The 26,764-nt window shown below is 34.9% G+C and overlaps 1 protein-coding gene across 1 annotated transcript in view; it reads left to right on the forward strand.

The window, feature by feature from the left end:
• The window catches only part of scn5lab (sodium channel, voltage gated, type V-like, alpha b), a 215,579-nt gene that overhangs the window by 75,965 nt on the left and 112,850 nt on the right, over positions 1–26,764 (forward strand). The window contains exons 11-12 of the mRNA XM_056450963.1: positions 1,783–2,148; positions 12,596–12,704. Coding sequence (XP_056306938.1) covers positions 1,783–2,148; positions 12,596–12,704 — 475 coding nt within the window. The remainder of the gene's footprint in view (positions 1–1,782; positions 2,149–12,595; positions 12,705–26,764) is intronic.

Consider the following 26,764-nt stretch of genomic DNA (forward strand, 5'->3'; position numbering starts at 1 on the left):
CCATGATGTACACTGTCAAATGCCTTCTCCAAGTTCACAAAATGTGGACTTCAGCCCTCGAGCACCTAGTGAGGGTAAGGAACTTGTCTAGTGTTCAAATGGACTGGATGCATTGTTCCTCCTGGATCCAAGTTCAACCATTGGCCGGATCCTTCTCTAAAGTACACTGGCTTAGACTTTTCCCAGAAGTGTGATCCCCCTATACTTGGAAGTCACCCTCTGGTCCCCCTTCTTAAAAATTGGAACCACCACCCCAGTTGCCCAGTCTAGAAGTAATGTCCTTGACCACCATGCGATATTGTAGAGACGTGTCAGCCAAGACACCTCGACAACATCTAAACAGTTGAGGTACACAGGTTTGATTTCATCCACCCTTCTGCTTTGCCATTGCAGAGCTTGCTAACTTCCTCATAGACTTCAGCTTGGGAGATGGGTGAGTCCACCCCTGCATCCCCGTCTCTGCTTCCTCAATAGACGAGATGTGAGTAGGATTGAGGAGATTGTCTAAGAATTCCTTGGCCTGTCGAGACCCATCAGCTGCCTTGAGAGTTCTACAAGCCAACCAAGCCTGATAGGACTCCTTCTTTAGCTTGACGGCATCTCTTACTTCTGGTGTCGAAACTTGGGTTTGTGGATTGCCACCTCAACAGTCTCCACAGGCCTTACAGCCACAGCTCCCCACAGCCGCAACAACAATGGAGTAGGAGAACATGGACCACTGGGTCTCAATGTTTCCAGCCTAACTCGACCTCCAGTCTAAGCTGCCCTGATGCCATGTGCACTGATGGACACCTTTATGCTTGAACATAGTATTTGCTGGACAAACTGTGACTAGCACAGAAGTCCAACAACAGAATACCACTCGGATTCAGATCAGGGAGGCCATTCCTCCCAACCACACCTCTAACACTGTCATTTGTGCCAAGTAGAACAAAAGAGTCCCCACTCTGAGCACCTTCCAGCAGTCCTAACAAGGACTCACAGAAGTCCGGCTACTCTGCACTGGTGTTTGACCCATAAACACAAACTACATTGAGAGATCTATCCCTGACCCAAAGGTGCAGGGAGGCGACTCTCTCTTTCACTGGGGAAAACTCCAACATGTGGCAGCTATATAAAAAAAGCCCACCCTAGCCCGCTGCCTCTCAACCTGGGCAACTTCAGAGTAGAAGAAAGTTCGGCCCTTCTCTAGAAGTTGAGTTCCACAGCACAAACTGTGCGTGGATGTGAGCCTGACTCTCTCTGGTCGGTACCACTCAACCTCCCACACAAGCTTGGGCTCCTTCCCTCCCTGTGAGGTGACATTTCATGTGCCAAGAGCCAGTTTCTGTGTCTGACGATTGGGTCATTGTGGTACTGACCTTCAAACGCTGCCCATTCCACAATGCATTGACCCCTTGTGTCTCCTCCTGGAGGTAATGGGTTTTGCAATCCTCTATGTTGTTTGACTCATAGGGGTTTTTTGAGCCGCATTTAGTCTCACCTATAACCTAGGAACTTTTTGGATTGAGAGACTCTACCAGGGGTATTTAGGACTTTTTTTGATTGGGAGACCCTACCAGGGCGATTTAGGACCTTTTTGCCTTGAGAAAGCCTACCAGGGGCATTTAGTTTCTGACAACATAGCTCTTAGGATCACTCAGCCAGTCAAACCCCATCCACCATGATAAGTTGGCGGTTCATTAAGAAGAATCTCATCATAACACATATTTTTGACCAAAATTTTAGGACAGAAAATCAAATTCTCCTTTACTGACTTGCATGTCTGCCGTGTTTCTCCAGCAAACACACTCTCTGCTGGTGCGCACCCTGTCTCTGCGGGCCCGAAGAGAGAGCGCGGTCAGCATCTTCAACTTCCGGCCGGTCAACAAGGACTCGGAGCTGGACTTTGCAGATGACGAGTTCAGCAATCACGGAGACTCAGATAGCCGTGGCGGCGCTCTGGCTCTGCCCTGGAGTCGCAGACGCACCAGTGCTCAGAGCTCCTGCAGCCACAGCTCACAGTTCTTCTTCCCCAGCTTTAACATCAACGGCAAACTGATGGTGGCCGTGGAGCAGAACGGCATCTCCAGCCAGGGGCCACTGACCCCGATGACCCCTTTGACCCCGCTGCCCGCCTGCACCATGGAGAAGCTCAAGGAGGAGAGTGTGAGTCCTACACACACACACACACCGGAGGAACCTGTAGATCAGTGGTCCTCGGTTCCCTCTGCCCTGCACATTTTATATGTCTTCCTTACTTAACACACCTGATTCAGATCAACTCATTAACAGAGAGATCCATGAACTAATCCTTGTGTGCCAAATAAGAGACATACAAATGTGCAGGGCAGGGGGAACCAAGACTAACAACAACAGGACAGATGTACTGTAGATAAAGAACCACTGCTGGACGATACTCAGAGTAGTCCATTTCACAATTGTTAGCAGAGAATTTAAAGGTAATGCATGGAATTTTGCCAAATTGAAAAATGAGTAGTAATGAGTAGTAATATTAATATTATTACATATTTCTACATTTGTATTTATATATTTATTTTTATTGCTATTACTATTATTATTACATTATAAAATTTAATTATGTATATTATACAATTGTTATATTTATTATCAATAATAATAATAATAATAATAAAAATTTCTCATAATGCATATATATTTATTTTTGCTATTAATAATAATAATAATTTCACATAATGCATATATATTATTTTTGCTATTAATAATAATAATTTCACATAATGCATATATATTTATTTCTGCTATTAATAATAATAATAATTTCACATAATGCATACATATTTATTTCTGCTATTAATGATAATAATAATAATTTCACATAATGCATATATATTTATTTTTGCTATTAATAATAATAATAATTTCACATAATGCATATATATTTATTTCTGCTATTAATAATAATAATAATTTCACATAATGCATATATATTTATTTTTGCTATTAATAATAATAATAATTTCACATAATGCATATATATTATTTTTGCTATTAATAATAATAATTTCACATAATGCATATATATTTATTTCTGCTATTAATAATAATAATAATTTCACATAATGCATATATATTTATTTCTGCTATTAATAATAATAATAATTTCACATAATGCATATATATTTATTTCTGCTATTAATAATAATAATAATTTCACATAATGCATATATATTTATTTCTGCTATTAATAATAATAATAATTTCACATAATGCATATATATTTATTTCTGCTATTAATAATAATAATAATTTCACATAATGCATATATATTTATTTCTGCTATTAATAATAATAATAATTTCACATAATGCATATATATTTATTTCTGCTATTAATGATAATAATAATAATTTCACATAATGCATATATATTTATTTTTGCTATTAATAATAATAATAATTTCACATAATGCATATATATTTATTTCTGCTATTAATAATAATAATAATTTCACATAATGCATATATATTTATTTTTGCTATTAATAATAATAATAATTTCACATAATGCATATATATTATTTTTGCTATTAATAATAATAATTTCACATAATGCATATATATTTATTTCTGCTATTAATAATAATAATAATTTCACATAATGCATATATATTTATTTCTGCTATTAATAATAATAATAATTTCACATAATGCATATATATTTATTTCTGCTATTAATAATAATAATAATTTCACATAATGCATATATATTTATTTCTGCTATTAATAATAATAATAATTTCACATAATGCATATATATTTATTTCTGCTATTAATAATAATAATAATTTCACATAATGCATATATATTTATTTCTGCTATTAATGATAATAATAATAATTTCACATAATGCATATATATTTATTTTTTGCTATTAATAATAATAATAATTTCACATAATGCATGTATATTTATTTTTGCTATTAATAATAATAATAATAATTTCACATAATGCATATATATGTATTTTTGAAATTAATAATAATAATAATTTCACATAATGCATATATATTTATTTTTGAAATTAATAATAATAATAATTTCACATAATGCATGTATATTTATTTTTGCTATTAATAATAATAATAATAATTTCACATAATGCATATATATTTATTTCTGCTATTAATGATAATAATAATAATTTCACATAATGCATATATATTTATTTCTGCTATTAATAATAATAATAATAATAATTTCACATAATGCATATATATTTATTTTTTGCTATTAATAATAATAATAATTTCACATAATGCATATATATTTATTTTTTGCTATTAATAATAATAATAAATGTGTATATAATAATAATAACAAGTTTTTTTTCAAATCCTTAAACACTGAATTATCATTTGCTAATAAAAACTATATATATTTTTTTATTGCAAACTCTAACTTATTAAAATTATCAAATTTCAATACTGTATATACTCTCCAACATATATATTGTTTTTTACAAAATAACATTATGCTTATAATAGGCAGAGGACATGTGTACAGTAATGATGCTTTGATCTGTTGTGGTCAGACAGTGAGTGTCAGCAGTCTGAGTGAGGGTTAGTCGTGGTCCAGCAGGTTAAACTGAGGGTTAAAAGCTCTCAGAAACGCCTCGTCTACATGCATATAAGTGCTCATGTCTCTCATATATTCATATAACATCCGTCTCTTTGATAATATGCATTATGCTCTTGCCTTCTGACCACTTCTTTCTTTTAGCGGCAGACTGAAAACCTGCTGTGTAATGATGAGTGTTATATAAGACCCTCCTGCGCTCCTCAAACGTCACCTGCTATCATTCTAACACAGAGACTTATTTATTGTAATTTAATAGCTCTGCTCTAATGATGGATTTTTGTTGTCTAGACATTTTGCTTTTGTGAGCTAATGAGCCCAAAGTAGCACTAATTTAATGATTTTACAATACTGAAGTTATTAAGGAGATTGCAATGGAGTTCATTGTAAAGGACCTCATATTTCACTGCAGAAGGGAATTATTAAAATAAGAAATTATATTTAGCGTTTAAAATAAAAAATAAAAAGATTTAAGATGCTCACATGAAATTAAATTTGTTTATAATACAAAATCAAAAATGTATATAAATATTAATATATAATTAAAAAAGGAATATATTTATTTATGCAAATTATAATATCATTTATATGTGTGTATGTATGAGCACATACATGTTCATATGAAATATTATACATATTATGAACAATATAGTATAAATCCTGCATGTCCTGGGTAAATACATAAATAGTTTTTAATTATGTAATAAAATAAAACTATATTTCGATATGCAAATTAAACAATTTAAATATACATATATTTATAATTTTATTTCATTCAGATTTTAAAATGCATCCTGAACATATCGTGAACAAGCATATAGAGCTCTCTCTGTATTTTAGCTGCAGATGCACAGTACAGGCGTGTTGAAATGTGAAATATAATGGAAGCATGAGTCAGTGGTACAGTGGCAAGTCTGAGAGTGTGATTGCAGAGAGACGTCGCTCTTGATTTTTCGCTGGAAACACAATTACTCTTCCCAGAACGCCATGTTATCAGTGCACTCGACGCCGCTGATCCGAACATGAAGCACTTCAGACGCACACTTCACACTTTATTATTATCAGTGTGCGTCAAAACATCGAATTAATGAGAAATGGTTATTTATATCAAAGTGAATATGAAATAATTACATTAAAATTATTATTAATATTATCATTCATTATGCATATAATGTTTTTGATGTTGTGCTCTAATGATTTTTAATTTAGATTTGTGCCAAAATAAAAGATATAAAAAAAAAAAAAAAAAGGTTACACTTTACAATAATATTGCAATAATGTTAGTTAATTTATTTACTAATGTGAACAAACAACAAACAATACATTTGTTACAGCATTTATTCACCTTTCTTGATGGAAATAAAATTAGTATTCATTGTTAGTTCATGTTTACTCACAGTGCATTAACTAATGTTAGCAAGCATGAAATTGAATGTTAATAATGCATTAGTGAACGTTGCTTTAATATTAATAAATGCGTTAATTATAAGATCATGTTAAAAATACATTAACTAATACAACCTTATTGTAAAGTGTGACCAATATAATATAATATAATATAATATAATATAATATAATATAATATAATATAATATAATATAATATAATATAATATAATATAATATAATATTAGTAATATAATATAATATAATATAATATAATATAATATAATATAATATGATATAATATAATATAACATAGTAATATAATATAATATAATATTAGTAATATAATATAATATAATATAATATAATATAATATAATATAATATAATATAATATAATATAATATTAGTAATATAATATAATATAATATAATATGATATAATATAATATAATATGAATATAATATAATGTAATACAATATAATATGAATATAATATAATATAATATGAATATAATATAATATGAATATAATATAATATAATATGAATATATAATGTAATACAATATAATATGAATATAATATAATATAATATGAATATAATATAATATGAATATAATATAATATAATATAATATGAATATAATATAATGTAATACAATATAATATGAATATAATATAATATAATATGATATAATATAATATGATATAATATAATATAACATAGTAATATAATATAATACAATATAATGTAATATAATATAATATAATATAATATAATATAATATAATATAATATAATATAATATAATATAAAATAATATAATATAATATTATATAATATAATATAACATAGTAATATAATATAATATAATATAATATAATATAATATAATATAATATAATATAATATAATATAATATAAAATAATATAATGTAATATAAAATAAAATAAAATAAAATATAATGTAATATAATATAAAATAATATAATATAATATAATATAATATAATATAATATAATATAATATAATATAATATAATATAATATAATATAAAATAATATAATATAATATAATATAATATAATATAATATAATATAATATAATATAATATAATATAATATAATATAATATTAGTAATATAATATAATATAATATAATATAATATAATATAATATAATATAATATAATATAAAATAATATAATATAATATAATATAATATTAGTAATATAATATAATATAATATAATATAATATAAAATAATATAATGTAATATTAAATAAAATATAATGTAATATAATATAAAATAATATAAAATAAAATAATATAATATAATATAATATAATATAATATAATATAATATAATATAATATAATATAATATAATATAATATAATATAATATAATATAATATAATATAATATAATATAATATTCATTAATTTTCCTTCAGCTTAGTCTTTATTTCAGGGGTCTTCACAGCAGACTGTACCGGGGCAAGCATTTGTTTTAAGCACCAGATGCCCTTCCAGCCGCAACCCAGTACTGGGAAACACCCATATATACTCACTCACACACGTATACACTACAGCCAATTTAGTTTATTAATACCCCTATAGTGCATGTGTTAGGACTATAGGACTGTGGGGAAAACCGGATCACCCGGAGGAAACCCACGCCAACACAGGGAGAACATGCAAACTCCACACAGAAACATCAACTGACCCAGCCGGGACTCGAACCAGCAATCTCCTTACTGTGAGGCCACAGTGCTAACCACTGACCCATATTTAAAATAAAATAAAATAAAATAAAATAAAATAAAATAAAATAAAATAAAATAAAATAAAATAAAATAAAATAAAATAAAATAAAATAAAATAAAATAAAATAAAATAAAATACAAATCATATAAAATAAAATAAAAAAAATAAAAATCATATAAAATAAAATAAAATAAAATAAGATAAAAATAAAATAAAATAAAATAAAATAAAATAAAATAAAATAAAATAAAATAAAATACAAATCATATAAAATAAAATAAAAAAAATAAAAATCATATAAAATAAAATAAAATAAAATAAGATAAAAATAAAATAAAATAAAATAAAATAAAAATCATATAAAATAAAATAAAATAAAATAAGATAAAAATAAAATAAAATAAAATAAAATAAAAATCATATAAAACAAAATAAAATAAAATTAAATAAAATAAAATAAAATTAAATTAAATTAAATTAAATTAAATTAAATTAAATTAAATTAAATTAAATTAAATTAAATATAAAATCATATAAAATAAAATAAAATAAAATATGATGTAATGTAATATAATGTCATAAAACAAAATAAAATATAGGCGAAGCAATGGCGCAGTAGATAGTGCTGTTGCCTCACAGCAAGAAGGTTGCCGGTTCGAGCCTCTGCTGGATCAGTTAGCATTTCTGTGTGGAGTTTGCATGTTCTTCCTGCATTCGTGTGGGTTTCCCCCGGGTGCTCCGGTTTCCCCCACAAGTACAAAGACATGCGGTACAGGTGAATTGGGTATGCTAAATTGTCCGTAGTGTATGAGTGTGTATGGATGTTTCCCAGAAATGGGTTGTGGCTGGAAGGGCATCCGCTGCATAAAACATTTGCTGGATAAGTTGGTGGTTCATTCTGCTGTGGCAACCCCGGATTAATAAAGGGACTAACCTGAAAAGAAAATGAATGAACGAAAATAAAATAAAATAAAATAAAATAAAATAATAGATTCTATAATTTCACATTCACTATACTTTGTCATGTCAATTCTTCTCAGCAATCCAAAACTGCAATTATTTAAACTGAAAGATGACTATTTGTTCTCTACTGAATCTCAGTGCTTTGTGTAGAAAGTTTTCTGGATATTGAACGTGTGTTTTTTCTTCCCTTCGTGGGGTGAAACGCAGTACATTCATGGTTTTGAGGCATTTCTATGAAGCGGAAGTTCTGCGTCATGCTGGAGCTTCTGAATTACTCAGAAAACTGTGTGATGGAGACCCTGTTGTCTTGGCGATGTAGTCATGGTAACACAGCAACAGATGTTGAATAAGAGTTGACGAGACACACACACACAGAAAGAGAGAGTAACGCACACGCAGCCACACACACACACACACACACACACACACACACAGTGGTGTTTCCCTCAGCAGGAGTGGGTGTTTATGGTGGGCCGTTGTCAGTTTCTCCTGCGTCATTCCTCTGATTACCTGCGATCAAAAACACATTATATAATCAGAGGGTCGTTGTTATACACACACACGCACACACACACACGCACACACACACACTATATCATTGACTCAAAGGCCTCACATTAAAACAATTAAAAGAGGCAAACGCTTAACAAAGCGGATGAGAAAAATCAAGGCATTTCCCCAAACAGCCATTACCACTGAAGACGTCTGCTGCTCGGGTTAACAGATGCTTTTATTAGGCTTTTGTTTTGCTCTGAAGAGAATCGATTTATAAATGCCATCATGAGTGTGTGTGCACGCGCCTTTTAGCAAAGTCAGTATATTATATCAACGTCAGCTTTATTGTCAGTTAAAGAAATAAAATTGACAATAAAAAAGCTCAAATATTTGTAATAATTATATCAAATCGTTATGCATGACTATAGTGTTACTATTATTCATTGTGCATATAATGCAGGATTTTTATTGTCAATTTTACATCTTTCTACAGACAAACAGAGAGTTGAAATTATGGTAATGAGCTCAAAGCTTAATAGACATCATATACAGTGCTCAGCATATACTGGATAAGTCCCACATGGAAAGAACTTATGTGAGGATATATGCACATATATAAAACCTAAATGCAGCATATATGCACATATGATAATATATACGTTGCATGTATGCGTATATATCTATTCATTCTTTTCTTTTAGGCTTAGTCCCTTTATTAATCAGGGGTCGCCACAGCGGAATGAACCGGCAACTTATCCAGCATATGTTTTATGCAGCGGATGCCCTTCCAGCTGCAACCCATCTCTGGGAAACATCCATACACACTCACTCACACTCATACATTACGGACAATTTAGCCTACCCAATTCACCTGTACCGCATGTCTTTGGACTGTGGGGGAAACCAGAGCACCTGGAGGAAACCCACGCGAACGCAGGGAGAACATGCAAACTCCACACAGAAACGTCAACCGACCCAGCCGAGGCTCAAACCAGCGACCTTCTTGCTGTGAGGCAACAGCACTACCTACTGTGCCACTGCGTTGCCCCTATGCATATATATATATATATATATATATATATATATATATATATATATATATATATATATATATATATATATATATATATATATATATATATACACACACATACACCACGTATAGGCAAAATTGAGGTGCATATATGTGCCTATACAGGCCATATAGGTCTCCTGTATTGCATCTTTATATCCACATATAAGCCCTATATGTACATACATGATATGTCTCCTATATGGCTCATATCTCAGTTTTGGCAACTGTCATACATGATGCCCAGCTGATATATTATATTATCAAGGCAATAACTAAGAACAAAAAAACAATGCAAAAGACGTATGTATGTGCAAACACTTAACATTGGTATCACATGTAATTGGCATGTTATGGAATTTAACTATGGCAAATAAGTGAGAGCCAGCACGGAAAGTGCCTATATAAACATATATGTTTTAATAAAGGTTTTGACATAGGTTTTTTATATATGTGACATATATAAAATTGGCTGTTTTCCTATATTGTATGTTTGTGAAATTTTTACAGTCAATTCTACATTTTTTACAGACGTACAGTATAGAGAGTTGAAATGATGTTACTCTTAGGGTGCTTTCACACCTAGACTTTTGTTTCGGAACCGGTCTCGTTTTACACAGCACGGTTCGTTTGGCATATGTGAATCCAGCAATTGCACTCAGATCCGCGCCAAATCAATCGGACCGAGATTGCTTGAATGAGGTGGTCTCGGTTGGATTGAAACGAACTCGGGAGTGGATCGATTGTAGTGAGAAATCACTACGATCCGAGCCCGGCTATATCACAGTGTATCATGGATATGTCATAGGCATATATACGGCTATATGAAGAGAGAATTATGAGAAGGGAGGGATGTCATTCCGGTAAATGTGTGTTTCATGTAAAAACCTATAATGCATAAGCCAACTGCTATGTATGAGAAAGACTTACCTCTGATTTATACTTGGTGACGATGTCTGTGGGTGTCATCATTAAAAATGAAAGCGCAGCTCTTCGCTTATGATGTCTTTATTGCTCATCATCATAGATTAAAATAAGGACGCATGACAGCTGAGCGGGACTCTGCAAAATAAACCCTGAAACTCTGACCAGTGTGAGGAGAGTTTACTCACACGTGACTTGTGTTAGCTCTTTTGGTCTGTTTAGAAACTTTGCCGTGTGAAAGCGAACCGCACCAAGAACAAGGAGCAACATTGTAACAATTGTAATTCCTGTTTCGGAACAAATGAATCGATTCACAGGTGTGAAAGCACCCTTAGATTCTATGTTAGATTCTATGATGCAAGAGGAATGTAAATATATAAAAATGAATCATAACACAGTGTTTGCTGAAGCATATCAAGAGAGCTGAATAATAGAGAGTGTTTAGGGTTCATAAAACATCCTCGGAGACATTCACACAGAATTTGCATCTAAAAACATGAGACGCAAGCGCTCATTTAAATATATTTAAAAATAGAAAAGCTCCCCGCCGTCATATAAAACATGCTACCTTGCTACTGTAAACAACACTTTCCCTTCTCCGATTGGTCCACTGCAACCTGAAAACAATGTGCTTAAGTCATTCAGTATAAAAATAAAATAAAATTAGGTAATGTAACTTGTTTATAAATATTTTAATAAACATATTTTGTTTATTTACTACACTTTTATAAGTTTTTGCATACATTATTCAGTATATTGTGCATTTCCAGACGTTATTAATGTTTACCATGCGGCGTGGTTGCGCAATGGGTAGCGCTTTCGCCTCATAGCAAGAAGGTCGCTGGTTCGAGCCTTGGCTGCCATTTCTGTGTGGAGTTTGCATGTTCTCCCTGTGTTGGCGTGGATGCTCCGGATGCTCCGGTTTCCTCCACAATCCAAACACATGCGCTGTAGGGGAATTGGGTAGGACTAAATTGTCCATAGTGTATGAGTGTGAATGAGAGTGTGTGGGTGTTTCCTGGTGCAGTGTTACAGCTGGAAGGGCATCCGCTGTGTAAAACATGTGCTGGATAAGTTGGCGGTTCATTCCACTGTGGCGACCCCTCATTAATGAAGGGACTAAGCCGAAAAGAAAATGAATGAATGAATGTATTGTGTGTTTACAATGTTTTACTAGTACCCCACAGTCGCATTAACAAATCACGTTCAAATTTTTGTGCGTGTTTGTGTGTGTGTCTGTGTGCGCGCGTGTGTGTGCGTGTAAAAAAACAACCAATTGAATTGAATTTTAAATTTTGAATTGAATTTTAAATTTTGAATTGAATTTTAAATTTTGAATTGAATTTTAAATTTTGAATTGAAACCAACTGAAATGTTTTATTCTATAAACTCTGCAGGGCCAGAACTCCTCCAATGAGCTGAGCAGTATGCTGCTGCCCCAGCTGCCCCCGGAGGGCCGAGACCGAGCCCTGAGCGCAACCAGCTACATCACTGACGCCATGGAGGGTGAGACAGACACACAACACAACAAAAGATAACACAGAAAAAACACAACACAGCATAACACAGGACAACACAACATAGCATGACACAGCACAGCATAACACAACGTAACACAGCACAAGACAACACAGCAAAGCACAGCCCAGCCAAACACAACACAATACAGGAAAGCACAGCACACACAACACAAACATAGTACAGCTCAGCACAACATATCACAGCAAAGTACAGCACAATACAGGACAGCACCGCACAACATAACACAGCACAACAACACAGCAAAGCACAGCACAGGACAGCACAGGATAACACAGCCCAGGACAACACCGCTCATGACAACAAAACTGCATAGCACAACACAGCATAACATAACATAACATAACATAACATAACATAACATAACATAACATAACATAACATAACATAACATAACATAACATAACATAACATAACATAACATAACATAACATATAGCACAGCACTGCACTGCACAGCACAACACAACAGCAAAGCACAGCACAATACAGGACAGCACAGGACAGGACAACAAAACACAAAACAGCACAGGACAACACAGCAAAGCACAACACAACACAACAGCAAACCATAGCACAATACAGGACAGCACAGCACAACACAACACAACACAGCTCAGGACAACAAAACACAAAATAGCACAGGACAACATAGCACAGCACAACAGTACAATACAACACAGCACAACACAACATAACACAGGATAACACAGCACAGGACAGCACAACACAACATAACACAGGACAATACAGCACAACACAACACAGGACAATACAGCACAACATAACACAGGATAACACAACACAGCAAAGCACAGCACAGCACAACATAACACAGGACAATACAGCACAACATAACACCGGATAACACAGCAAAGCACAGCACAGCCCAACATAACACAGGATAACACAGGACAATACAGCACAGCATAGCACAGCACAACATAACACAGGACAATACAGCACAACATAACACAGGATAACACAGGACAATACAGCACAACACAAGATAACACAACACAATACAGGATAACAGCGCCATACTGCACAGCACAACATAACACAACACAACACAGGATAACACAGCATAACACAGCACAGCACAGCACAACATAACACAGGATAACACAACACAGCACATGATAACACAGCACAACACAGCAAAGCACTGCACAGCCAAACATAACACAGCACAGGATAACAGCACAACACAAAGTAACACAGGATAACACAACATAACACAGGGTAACACAGCACAACACAACATAACACAGGATAACACAGCAAAGCACATCACAGCACAACACAACACAGGACAATACAGCACAACATAACACAGGATAACACAACACAGCAAAGCACAGCACAGCACAACATAACACAGGACAATACAGCACAACATAACACCGGATAACACAACACAGCAAAGCACAGCACAGCACAACATAACACAGGACAATACAGCACAACATAACACCGGATAACACAGCAAAGCACAGCACAGCCCAACATAACACAGGATAACACAGGACAATACAGCACAGCATAGCACAGCACAACATAACACAGGACAATACAGCACAACATAACACAGGATAACACAGGACAATACAGCAGAACACAAGATAACACAACACAACACAGGAAACAGCGCCATACTGCACAGCACAACATAACACAACACAACACAGGATAACACAGCATAACACAACACAGCACAGCACAACATAACACAGGATAACACAACACAGCACATGATAACACAGCACAACACAACAAAGCACTGCACAGCCAAACATAACAGCACAACACAAAGTAACACAGGATAACACGACATAACACAGGGTAACACAGCACAACATAACACAGGATAACACAACACAACACATGATAACACATCACAACAGCACTTAGCACAACACAGCAAAACACTGCACAGCCAAACACAGCACAACACAGCACTGGATAACAGCACAACACAACATAACACAGGATAACACAACATAACACAGGGTTACACAGCATAACACAGCACAACATAACACAGGATAACACAACACAACACATGATAACACAGCACAACAGCACTTAGCACAGCACAACACTGCACAGCCAAACACAGCACAACACAGCACAGGATAACAGCACAACACAACATAACACAGGATAACACAACATAACACAGGGTTACACAGCACACCACAACACAAGATAACACAGCACAACACTGCATAGCACAACACAGAACAGCACAACACAACATAACACAGCACAACACAGCACAACATAACACAGGATAACACAACACAGCTCAGGACAACAAAACACAAAACAGAACAGCACAGGACAACACAACAAAGCACAGCACAATACAGGCCAGCACAGCACAACATGACACAGGATAACACAGCACAACACAACACAGCAAAACACAGCACAACACAGCACAATACAAAATAACACAGGACAACACAGCACAACACAACAACACAGGAGAACACAGCACAATACAGCATACCACAACACAGCACGACACAACATAACACAGGATAAAACAGCACAACACAGCAAAGCACAACACAACATAACACAGCTCAGGACAACAAAACACAAAACAACACAGGACAGGACAACACAGCAAAGCATATACATAAACAATTGTGGCATATATATGACCCATTATTGTGCGTTTTTTTTTGTACACAAAAGTATACTCATACCTTAAAGGGGTAGTTTACCCAACAACATTAATTTACTCAATATTTACTCTCCCCCCATGGTTCAAAACATGTCTGTGTTTCTTTCTGCTGTTACACACAAAAGAAGAAAACCAGTAACCATTGACTTCCATAGTATTCATTTTTCCTACTATAGAATCGTTTGTGTTCTGCAGAAGAAAGAAAACTCAAAAAACACGTCAATAAATAGTAATAGTCAATTTTCATTTTGGGTGAACTGTCCCTTTAATAAATTATCATCACATTTAATTACATTCTGCATTATTACAGTTTGTAGCGGGTCAGAGATCAGACATTTCTTAATTTGTGTTCTGAAAATGAATGAATATCTTAGGGGTTTGCAATGACGAGAGTGAGTAATTAAATGACAGAAGTTTAATTGTTGGGTGAACTAACCCCTTAACCCCGAGACATGTCCATACGCACAGACAATCCACATTGGATGTTTCTGTGAGGTGCGTGCGAGGACAGGAGAAGTGTCTCCATCTGCTCGCGGTTAATATCGTCCCCTGAGACGCCGCTCGCTGTTGTTATTCAGAGCTGAGGTGTAACTCTCATCATCACACAGGCAGACTCTGACATCACCCGGCCAGCACAAGATCCAGCCCAGAAAACCAGAACGTAACACCATGTCCTCGCTGCTTTTTAAATCATCGGGACTCTGTGTTATATAGGTTATAGAAGCCGGGAGGTTTATGTAGGAACAAATACAATGATGAATTCATTTGAAGCGTTCTCAGTATTCCTGCTGGGTCGCTCGAAAAACTGGGATAGAAAGTGGTCTGTAAGAATAATGTTTTAATAGACAGTCTAGCATTAATTTTTCTTTTCAGCTTAGTCCCTTTATTAATCTGGGATCGCCACAGCAGAATGAACCGCCAACTTATCCAGCATGTGTTTTATGTAGCGGATGCCCTTCCAGCTGCAACCCATCACTGGGAAACACCCATACACACTCAAATCACACATGTACACCAAGGACAATTTTGCTTATTCAATTCCCCTATAATGCATGTGTTTGGACTTGTGAGGGAAACCGGAGCACCCGGAGGAAACCCACGCCAACACGGAGAGAACATGCAAACTCCACACAGAAATGCCAGCTGGCCCAGCCAGGGCTCGAACCAGCGACCTTCTTGCTGTGAGGCGATTGTGCTACCCACTGCACCTCAATGATGCCGCATAGACAGTCTAATTCTTTGAAAATAAAAAGTTTCATGAATTAGGACTGTGACACAAAAGAAAATATATTTAGAATCACTATTTTTTTTTCTGTGTATAAAATAAGAGAGAGAGTCTTGAGTTTATTGTGATCAGCTTTTCTGGCTATGTCATGGCAAATAAAAACAAACAAACAAGTTTACTACATTTTATAAATATCACTTTTCTATAATTACAAATATTTAATAGGGATGGTACGGTGGCTCAGTGGTTAGCACTGTGGCCTCGCGGCATGAAGGTCACTGGTTCGAGTCCCGTCTTGGGCCAGTTGGCATTTCTGTGTTGTTACTGTTGCTATAGGTGAATTGAATAAACAAAGTTGACCGTAGTGTATAAGTGTGTGTGTGTAAATGAGTGTTTATGGGTGTTTCCCAGTACTGGGTTGCAGCTGGAAGGGCATTCACTGCGTAAAACATATGCTGCATAAGTTGGCGGTTCATTCTGCTGTGGTGAATGATTGAATAAAAGGACTAAGCCGAAGGAAAATGAATAAACGAAATATGATTATTTTAACAATAAAGTCATCACAGCAATAAATAATACATAAGATAAACTGCATAAATAATAATAAGATAATAATAATAATAAATAATAATGAGTAATGATAATAATAATGATAATAATAAGATAAATAATAATAATATAATGATAATAATAAATATAATATAATAATAATGAGAAGAATATAATAATAATAATAATAATATAATAATAATAATAATATAATAATGATAATAATAATGATAATAATATGATAATAATAATAATAATAATGATAATAATAAATAATAATTATAATAATAATAATGAATCATATAATAATAATAATATAATAATAATAATAATAATAATAATAATAATAATCATAATAATAATAATAATAATAATAATAATAATAATAATATATAAAATAATATAATAATAGAAATAATAATAATAATAAATAATAATAATAATAATAAATAATAATAATAATAATAATAATATAATAATAATAAAATAATAATAATAATAATAATGATACTAATAAAAATAATAATAATAATAATATAATAATAATAATAATAAATAATAATAATATAATAATAATAATAATAATAATTAATAAATAATAATAAATAATAAATAATAATATATACTCATCATCATCATCATCATCATAATGACAATCATAATTTTAAAATTCCATTTTTTGTTTGTAAATTTTTGGAATGATTCACATTTAAATAGAACCATTTTAAGGGATGTAAACAAAAAACAATAGTCCCAATGTATTTCCTGTTTTACATTTTTATTTTCTACAGCTTCCACGAATCCAAAAAGAGCCACATATTAATAAATGATGTTATGAGAGCTGTTTTAAACATGAAGTTATGATTGAATTGCTTCTTGTTACAGTTATGAAAAGGTTTGATAACAAGCTGGAAATGTTCATGGGCGAATGACATGACCATGTTAAAATGGTCTATATTTCAATATAAAAGTCTCTCCAGATAAAAATTGTTGTGTGATAACATTAAAAATAAGTAAAAGTCAAATGAATAGGCTTCAATGTGTCAGATGATAAAACTGCACTGTGCTTATTAAATTAATTAAATGTTATTTTCTTTTATGTGGATGCTGATTTATATTTATCATTTTATTTATTGTCCTTAGTGTTTGAATTTTTGATTTATGTTTTGAAATTGGAGGTAAACCCAACATTTTATCATCTGATTATGTACTTTCATCTCATAAATAAAAACCGTCCACAAAAAAATGTATAGTCGCATACAGTAAGAGCTCTAAAATGAACATGGAGCAGCTCAGATCATCAACAGTTGGAAGATATGTTGAAGTCAATGGAAATATCTGATGTTTGACTTTAAAGTTTATATTTTGTCAAATCTGATGAGTTTAATATTACTGGACCCTTTTTTATCCCAGAAACAATGCACACCCTTCTACCTAAACTACAGACAGCCTAGCAACCTCCTAGACATACCACAGTCTTCCTAGCAACCCCTTATAAAAAAAGACAGCCTTCTCTAGAAACAAAAAGTCACCCATAGCAATCCCTTAGAAACAACACAGTCACCATAGTCCCCTTAGCAACCCCATAAAAAAAACACTGCCTTTAACAACCCCCTAGAACACCACGGTCTCCCTAGCAACTTCTTTAAACAACACAAAAAATGTCACCCATAGCAACCCCTTAGAAACTGAGTAACTCCCCGTAGAAACCGAGTAAAAATAACTGCTTGGCAACCCCCATAGAAAAAACAGAGCCCTCCTAGCAACCCTCATATAAAGAGCACATTTCCCTAGCACCCCTTAAAAACAGCACAGTCACCATAGTTACCCCTTAAAAACAACACAGCCCCTAGAACAACAACACAGGACAGCACAGCAAACAAAGCAAACAAAAAAACCTAGAGAGCTTAGCAACAGCAAGCAATGCACTAAGATTGAGAACAACAGAAATGCCACAGCAAGAAACAAAAAAAATCCCTCGTAGCAAACCCCTTAGAAACAACACAGTCACCATAGTTATCCCCTAAAAAGAGCAGAAAAATATCATTGACTCGCACAACCAACTAGAAACAACACAGTCCCCTAGCAACACCCTAGAAACGACACCACCCTATCAACCATTTATAAGCAGCACAGGTCCCCTAGCAACCCCTTAAAAACAGCACAGTCACCATAGTTACCCCTTTAAAAAACATAACCCCCTAGCAACCCCCATAGAAAAACAGTGCTTTCAACAACCCCCTAGAAACAAAACAGTCCCCTAGCAACCCCCTAGAAACAACAGAGTCCCCCTAGAAACCTCTTATTAACAGCACAGTGCCCCTAACAACCCCTTAAAAAAACAGCACAGTCACCATACTGTAGCTACCCCTTTAAAAAACATAAGCCTCTAGCAACCCCATAGAAAAAAACAGTGCTTTCAACAACCCCTGGAAACAAAACAGTCCCCTAGCAACCCCCTAGAAACAACAGAGTCCCCCTAGAAACCCCTTAAAAACAGCACAGTCCTCCTAACATCTCCTTAGAAACAACACAAGCAACAAACAAAAACAACCCAGAGACCCTAGCAACAGCAAAGCAATGCACTGAAGATTGAGAACAAAAAAAATGCCATAGCAACCCTCCAAAACACCCTAGCAACAACAAAACCTTCTATGTTTGTTTTTGAAACAGCATCTTTAGAATATCTTTGCTGATGAAGGACAAAATCACTGACAGCAAATCTGACTTTTTAAACTTTTAATGTGGATGATAAAACTGCACTGTGCATATTTAGTACATTAATGTTCTCATCTGTGATGTGATGTGGACACTGATAGATTTATCATTGTGTTTTTGCCCCTTTTTCCAAATAAAAACAAAACAAGGTATTAAAAACAGTTTAAGAGGGATTATAATTTACACACACTCACCGGCCACTTTATTAGGTACAACCTTACTAGTGCCGGATTGGACCCCCTTTTGCCTTCAGAACTGCCTTAATTCTTCATGGCATAAATTCAACAAGCTACTGGTACAACAAGGTACAAATATTCCTCAGAAATTTTGCTCTATATGACATGATACCATCACACAGTTGCTGCAGATTTGTCGGCTGCACATCCATGATGCCAATCTCCCATTCCACCACATCCCAAGGTGCTCTATTGGATTGATTGGCGCTTATGACATGGTGCGTTTATCCTGCTGGAAGTAGCCATCAGAAGATGGAGACACTGTGGTCATAAAGGGATGGACATGGTCAGCAACAATACTCAGGTAGGCTGTGGTGTTGACCACCATGCTCAATTGGTACTAATGGACCCAAAGTGTGCCAAGAAAATTCCCCACACCATTACACCACCACCAGCAGCCTAAACCGCTGATACAAGGCAGGATGGATCCATGCTTTCATGTTAAATGTGTGAGCCGAGCATCCGAATGTGTCAGCAGAAATGGAGACTCATCAGACCAGGCAACGTTTCTCTAATCTTCTATTGTCCAGTTTTGGTGAGCCTGTGTGAATTGTTAGCCTCAGTTTCCTGTTCTTAGCTGACAGGAGCGGCACCCGGTGTGGTCTTCTGCTGCTGTAGGCCATCTGCTCAAGGTTGGACGTGTTGTGTGTTCAGAGATGCTCTTCTGCAGACCTCTGTTGTAACGAGTGCTTATTGAGTTACTGTTGCCTTCTGGCAGCTGGAACCAGTCTGGCCATTCTCCTCTGACATCAACAAGGCATTTGCGCCCACAGAACTGCCGCTCACTGGATATTTCCTCTTTGTCGGACCATTCTCTGTAAACCCTAGAGATGGTTGTGCGTGAAAATCCCAGTAGATCTGCAGTTTCTGAAATACTCAGAGCAGCCCGTCTGGCTGAGCACACAACCATGCCACGTTCAAAGTCACTTAAATCCCTTTTCTTCCCCAGTTCTGATGCTCTTTTCCATGTCTACATGCCTAAATGCAATCTGATTGGCTGATTAGAAATTTATGTTAATGAGCAGTTGACAGGTGTACCTAATAAAGTGGCTGGTTAGTGTATATAGTAAAACATACTATTTTTATTCGCTTTGCAATGCTTCTTACAGCGCTGTCGTATGACTTTATGTATTAAAATAGGAGGTAAAACCTATCTTCTTTTGTTCATAAAAGTATTATGTTTTTATTTGCTGTTAGTCTTAAAACAAAAGCATAAATAAATAGTTGCATACAGTAGGAGCTATAAATATTAAAATCAGCTCAGATCATCAAAAGTTAGAAAAATATGTTAAAAAGACTGAATTTTCTGACTGCAAACTTTACATTCTGTCAAATCTGAGCAGTTTAAGACCTTTTTGTAGGATTCCTAAGACTACTGGAGCCTTTTCCACATCATGATGCTTCAACAAAAGTCTATTGTTTTTTCTGTACGGGTAGTGTGCTCTCCTGACTAGACGCTGCTGAGAAAATGTCACCAATGAACAAAAATGGCCCATATTTTTTTTTGTCCTTTTCTGGACTCTTGATTGGTCAGCACAAAAGTTGCTAACAGAAGGAGGCCTGCGCTCACAGGGTCTGAGTTTAGATCTGCTAGCATAAGAAATGCCACAATCCTCATTATCACGCATGTGAAAGCTGACACGGCAGGACAGCAGCAGGGCCCAAATTTACTGTAATGAGCGCGTTATGTCAGATGATGCGTACATTACGTGTATGATAGATTGCTTGCTACCACTTACTGATTTATTTGTTTATAAATATGCTGACTCTGGAACAGCTGTAATGCAAAGCACTCAGACATACCCTTTACAAAAATTACCATGGTAATCATAGTACTTACTGTATATTGTACTGCCAAGAATTTTAATCATTCCTATGAGAAAATAATTTTTGGGCACTCAAGACAAAACAAAAAATGTCAAGCAATGCTTGACAACCTGTATCTATTGTACAGTACAAGGAAAACAACCCTTCTAGAAACCCCCTAGAAACAACACAGACACCCTAACACCCCTCAGAAGCAACAGACACCCTAATCAACCCTTTCGAAACACAGAGGACCCTAGAAACCCCCTTGAAACAACACAGCCTCTTAGAAACAACAAACATTCTAACCAAACCCTAGAAACGACAGACATCCTAACAACCCCATAGATACAACAGACACCTTTGCAACTCCTTAGAAACAACAGACATCCGACAACCCCTTAGAAACAGCAAAACCCTTACAAGCCACTATAACAACACAGACCCCCTAACAACCATTAGAAAAAAATGTACCCTCTAGCAACCCTTAAGAGATAGAATAAATTGTAATAATCCTTAGAGACAACATAACCCTAGCTACCCCCTTTAAACAACACAAACACCCAGCCAACCCTTAAAAACAACAAAATCCTAGCAAATGTCTAGAAACAACACATATTTCATAACAACCTCTTAGAAAAACAGACATCCTAGCAACCCCCCTCGGAACAACACAGACACCCTAACGATCCTTTTATACAACAGGCACCCTAACAACCCTTTAGAAACACTGGAACCCTAGCAACACCCAAGAAACAAACACAGACCCCACTAAAACTCACAATGTAAAGCCTAGCAATTCTTAGAAACAACCAGACACTTAACAACCTCCTAGAAACAGCAAAATCCTAACAAGCCCTTAGAAACAACACAGAGCCCCTAACAACCCAATAGAAAAGATAAACACAATAGACATTCCAAAATAGCTACCCCCTTAAAACATCACAAACACCTAACAAAACCGTAGACACAACAAACACTCAAGCAACCCTTGACAACAGACCATATACAATCCCTTAGAAAAAACAGACATCCTAGTAACCCCTGTCTGTGTTGTTCTAGGGGTTGCTGTGATTTTCTTTCATCAATGGCGTTGTCCTGAAATCTGTGTTGTTTCCAGTGTTGCTAGGGTTATCTGTTTCTAATTGGTTGTTAGAGACTTTATTTGTTCTATGGGGGTTGCTAAGCCGTTGCTGTTGTTTCTAAGGTGTTAGTAGGTTGTCTGTGTTGTTTCTAGGGGTTTGTTCTGAATCGGTGTTGTTCCATGGTGTTGCTAGGGTTATCTTGTATCTAATTGGTTGTTAGACACTTTGTTATTAGTTCTATGGGGTTTGCTATGCAGTTGCGGTTGTTTCTAAGGTGTTAGCAGGTTTGTCTCTGTTGTTTCTATGGGGTTGTTCTGAAAATCTGTGTTGTTTCTGGGTGTTGCTAGGGTTATTTTGTTTCTAATTGGTTGTTAGAGACCTTTGTTTATTGGTTCTATGCAGGTTCCTAAGGCAGTTGTTGTTGTTTCTAAGGGGTTAGTAGGTTGTCTGTGGTGTTTCTAGGGGGGTACTATGATGTTTCTTTTATCTTTGGGGTTGTTCTGAAATATATGTTGTTTCTAAGGGAGTTGTTAGGGTGTTCATCTTTTCTATTGGGTTGTTAGGGGGTCTGTGTTAGGGATTTGCTGGCTTGTTAGGGATTTGCTGTTTCTAAGAGGTTGTTAGGGTGTCTGTTGTTTCTAATGGGTTGTTAGGGTGTCTGTTGTTTCTAAGATGTTGCTAGAGTTTTCATTGTTTTTTAAGGGTTTTAAGGGTCTGTGTTTTTTTCTAGGGTGTTGCTAGGGTTCTAGTGTTTCTAAAGGGTTGTTGGGGTGTGTGTTGTTTCAAAGGGATCGTTAGGGTGTCTGTGTTGTTTCGAGGGGGTTGCTAGCATGTCTGTTTTTTTTAAAGGTTGTTATGAAATATGTTTTAGCAGGCATGTGCTAGGATTTTGTTTGTTTTTTAAAGGGTTGTCATGGTTTTTTGAGTTGTTTAAAGGGGGTAGTTAGGGTGTCTGTTGTATCTAATGAATTGTGACAATTCAGTTTGCTCAAGGGGTTGCTTGAGTGTCCATTTTTCTTAATGGTTTGTTAGGGGGTCTGTGTTGTTTATATGGGCTTGTTAGGTTTTGCTGTTTCTAAGGGGCACCTTAGAAACAACAACAACTGCTTAGCAACCCCATAGAACAAATCACAAAGGTCTCTAACAACCAATTAGAAACAAGATAACCTTAGAAACACCCAGAAACAACACAGATTTCAGAACAACCCCGTAGATAAACGAAAACATCATAGCAACCCCCTAGAAGACAACATAGACTACCTACTAACCCCTTAGAAACAACAACAACTGCTTAGCAACCCCATAGAACAAATAACAAAGGTCTCTAACAACCAATTAGAATCAAGGGAAAACAAATTCTCAAATAAAAGAATAAGGCAAACCCCACTAATAAAATAGTTAAAATAATTAGTTTTTAATTTAATAACTAGTTTTGTGTATTTTGTATGTTCCCTTTTATTATATTTGTATAATTCAGCATGAACACTCAGTAAAAGAAGAACACTTTCCGTCATCCTCGCTTTGCATCCTGCAGTGTTCAGGTGATGCTGGTGTTAACTGAAGGTCTGTTTGTTGGTCATTTTCTCTTGCGGAGGATGAAATAAAGCCTGACAGGTGGACCACACCTGCTGTGGAGCATCACACACTCATCGCAGGAGTACTCGCACATTACTGCCGCAGAGCCAAATCCAGATCCTCAAAATGTCCATCTCGGTCTCATTCCTCATTAGAAAGCTTACAGGTTCCTCCTGAACGCGCGTCTTCTCTTGTCAAGTGTGATTCAAGCTCAGCTGGGGAGAAAAAACAACATGCTAACCTTTCATTCTGACCTATTCATGCGGCGTTCGCTACAAACCCTGAGATTATCAGTGCTGAGCTGTAAATTACTTTGTTGTTTAAATCAGCAGTTATCGCATGCACATTTTTGACTGCAACCATCATTTGTACTGCTTAGAAAACAAAACATGGTTTATTCACATTCAGACCGATACAACAGACAATAGTTTCTTTAGCTTATGTAAAGTTTTGTTCAATTCATGCATATAGACTGATGTGAAATCTATCCTGTACACTTTGGTGGTTTAATATTGCTTATAAATCCACCCTACCTGACAGAAATCAGTGAAATGTGAGTCCTAAAAATATTTACAGTGCCTTAAAACAGGAACAAACTATCTAACTTCAGAGGACCAATCAGAAACTCTTGATGCCTGTCATTCATTGTGGACCTCAGGTATGCTGCACTTGGATTGGCTGATGTGTTTGGAGGCGGGGTTTAGTAAATAGACTGAATTGTTGATGTGTTCAAAATGACTGGGTTCATTGAAACAACTATAGTACCATCAAGTTTTTGGCTTTACTTTGATCTGATTTCACTGGAGAAGCTTTTTACTATTAGAAAAACACATTTAAAGCATTGTGAACCTTTTAAAATGTGGTTTCAATGTCCGATAATTACCAAACTACAGTAATTAGTGATGAAACATTTAAAACTAATAGAAACATATTTAGTGGTTTCAAGAAAACAGAAAAAAAATAATAATAATTTGTAACTTAATATCTGAAGTGTTTTTTTTTTCTAGATTTATGTGTAGTTTTATTATTTCTTCATGAATTATTCAGTCAGACAGGGAAATACACCTACACTAATAATAGTGCACATTTATTTGAGGGCATTAATATTTATATTATAGGGAAATGTAATGGATAAGTGTGAATCTTGAAACCAGAACAAAGCTATCTAACTTCAGGGAACCAATCGGAAACTCTAGATGCCTGTCAATCATTGTGCACTTTAGTTATGCTGTGTTTGGAGGCGGGGTTTAGAAAACAGACTGTGTTGTTGATGAGTGGGTACACTGAAACCACTGTAAAACCTTGCAATGCCTTTAAGTTTTTGGCTTTAATTTGGTCTGATTTCACTGGAGAAGCTTTTTTACTATTAGAAAAACACTTTTAAAGCATCGTGAAACTTTTAAAATGTGGTTTAAATGTCCCATAATTACCAAACTACAGTTATTAGTGCTGAAACATTCATTCATTCATTTTTTTTTCGGCTTAGTCCCTTTATTAATCCGGGGTCGCCGCAGCGGAATGAATCGCCAATTTATCCAGCACATTTTTACGCAGCGGATGTCATTCCAGCTGCAACCCAGTACTGGGAAACATCCACACACACTCATTCACACTCATACACTACGGACAATTTAGCCTACCCAATTCCCCTGCACCGCATGTCTTTGGACTATGGGGGAAACCGGAGCAGCCGGAGGAAATCCACAGGAACGCAGGGAGAACATGCAAACTCCACACAGAAAACACCAACTGACTCAGCTGAGGCTTGAACCAGCGACCCTTCTTGCTGTGAAGGCGACAGCACCACCTACTGCGCCACTGCATCGCCGGGAAGTTTATAATTTTTCCATAAATTATTCAGTCAGACAGGGTATACACCTACACTAATAATAGTGCATATTTATTTGAGGGCATTAATATTTATATTATAGGGAAATGTAATGGATAAGTGTGAGTCTTGAAACCAGAACAAGCTATCTAACTTCAGGGAACCAATCATTGTACACTTCAGGTATGCTGGCACTTGGTCTGGCTGATGTGTTTGGAGGCGGTGTTTAGAAACAGACTGTGTTGTTGATGAGTGGGTTACACTGAAAACTGTAAAACCTTGGAGTGCCTTCAAGTTTTTGGCTTTTA

This window comes from Danio aesculapii, chromosome 24 (genome assembly GCF_903798145.1).
Source record: "Danio aesculapii chromosome 24, fDanAes4.1, whole genome shotgun sequence".
Classification (NCBI taxonomy): domain Eukaryota; kingdom Metazoa; phylum Chordata; class Actinopteri; order Cypriniformes; family Danionidae; genus Danio; species Danio aesculapii.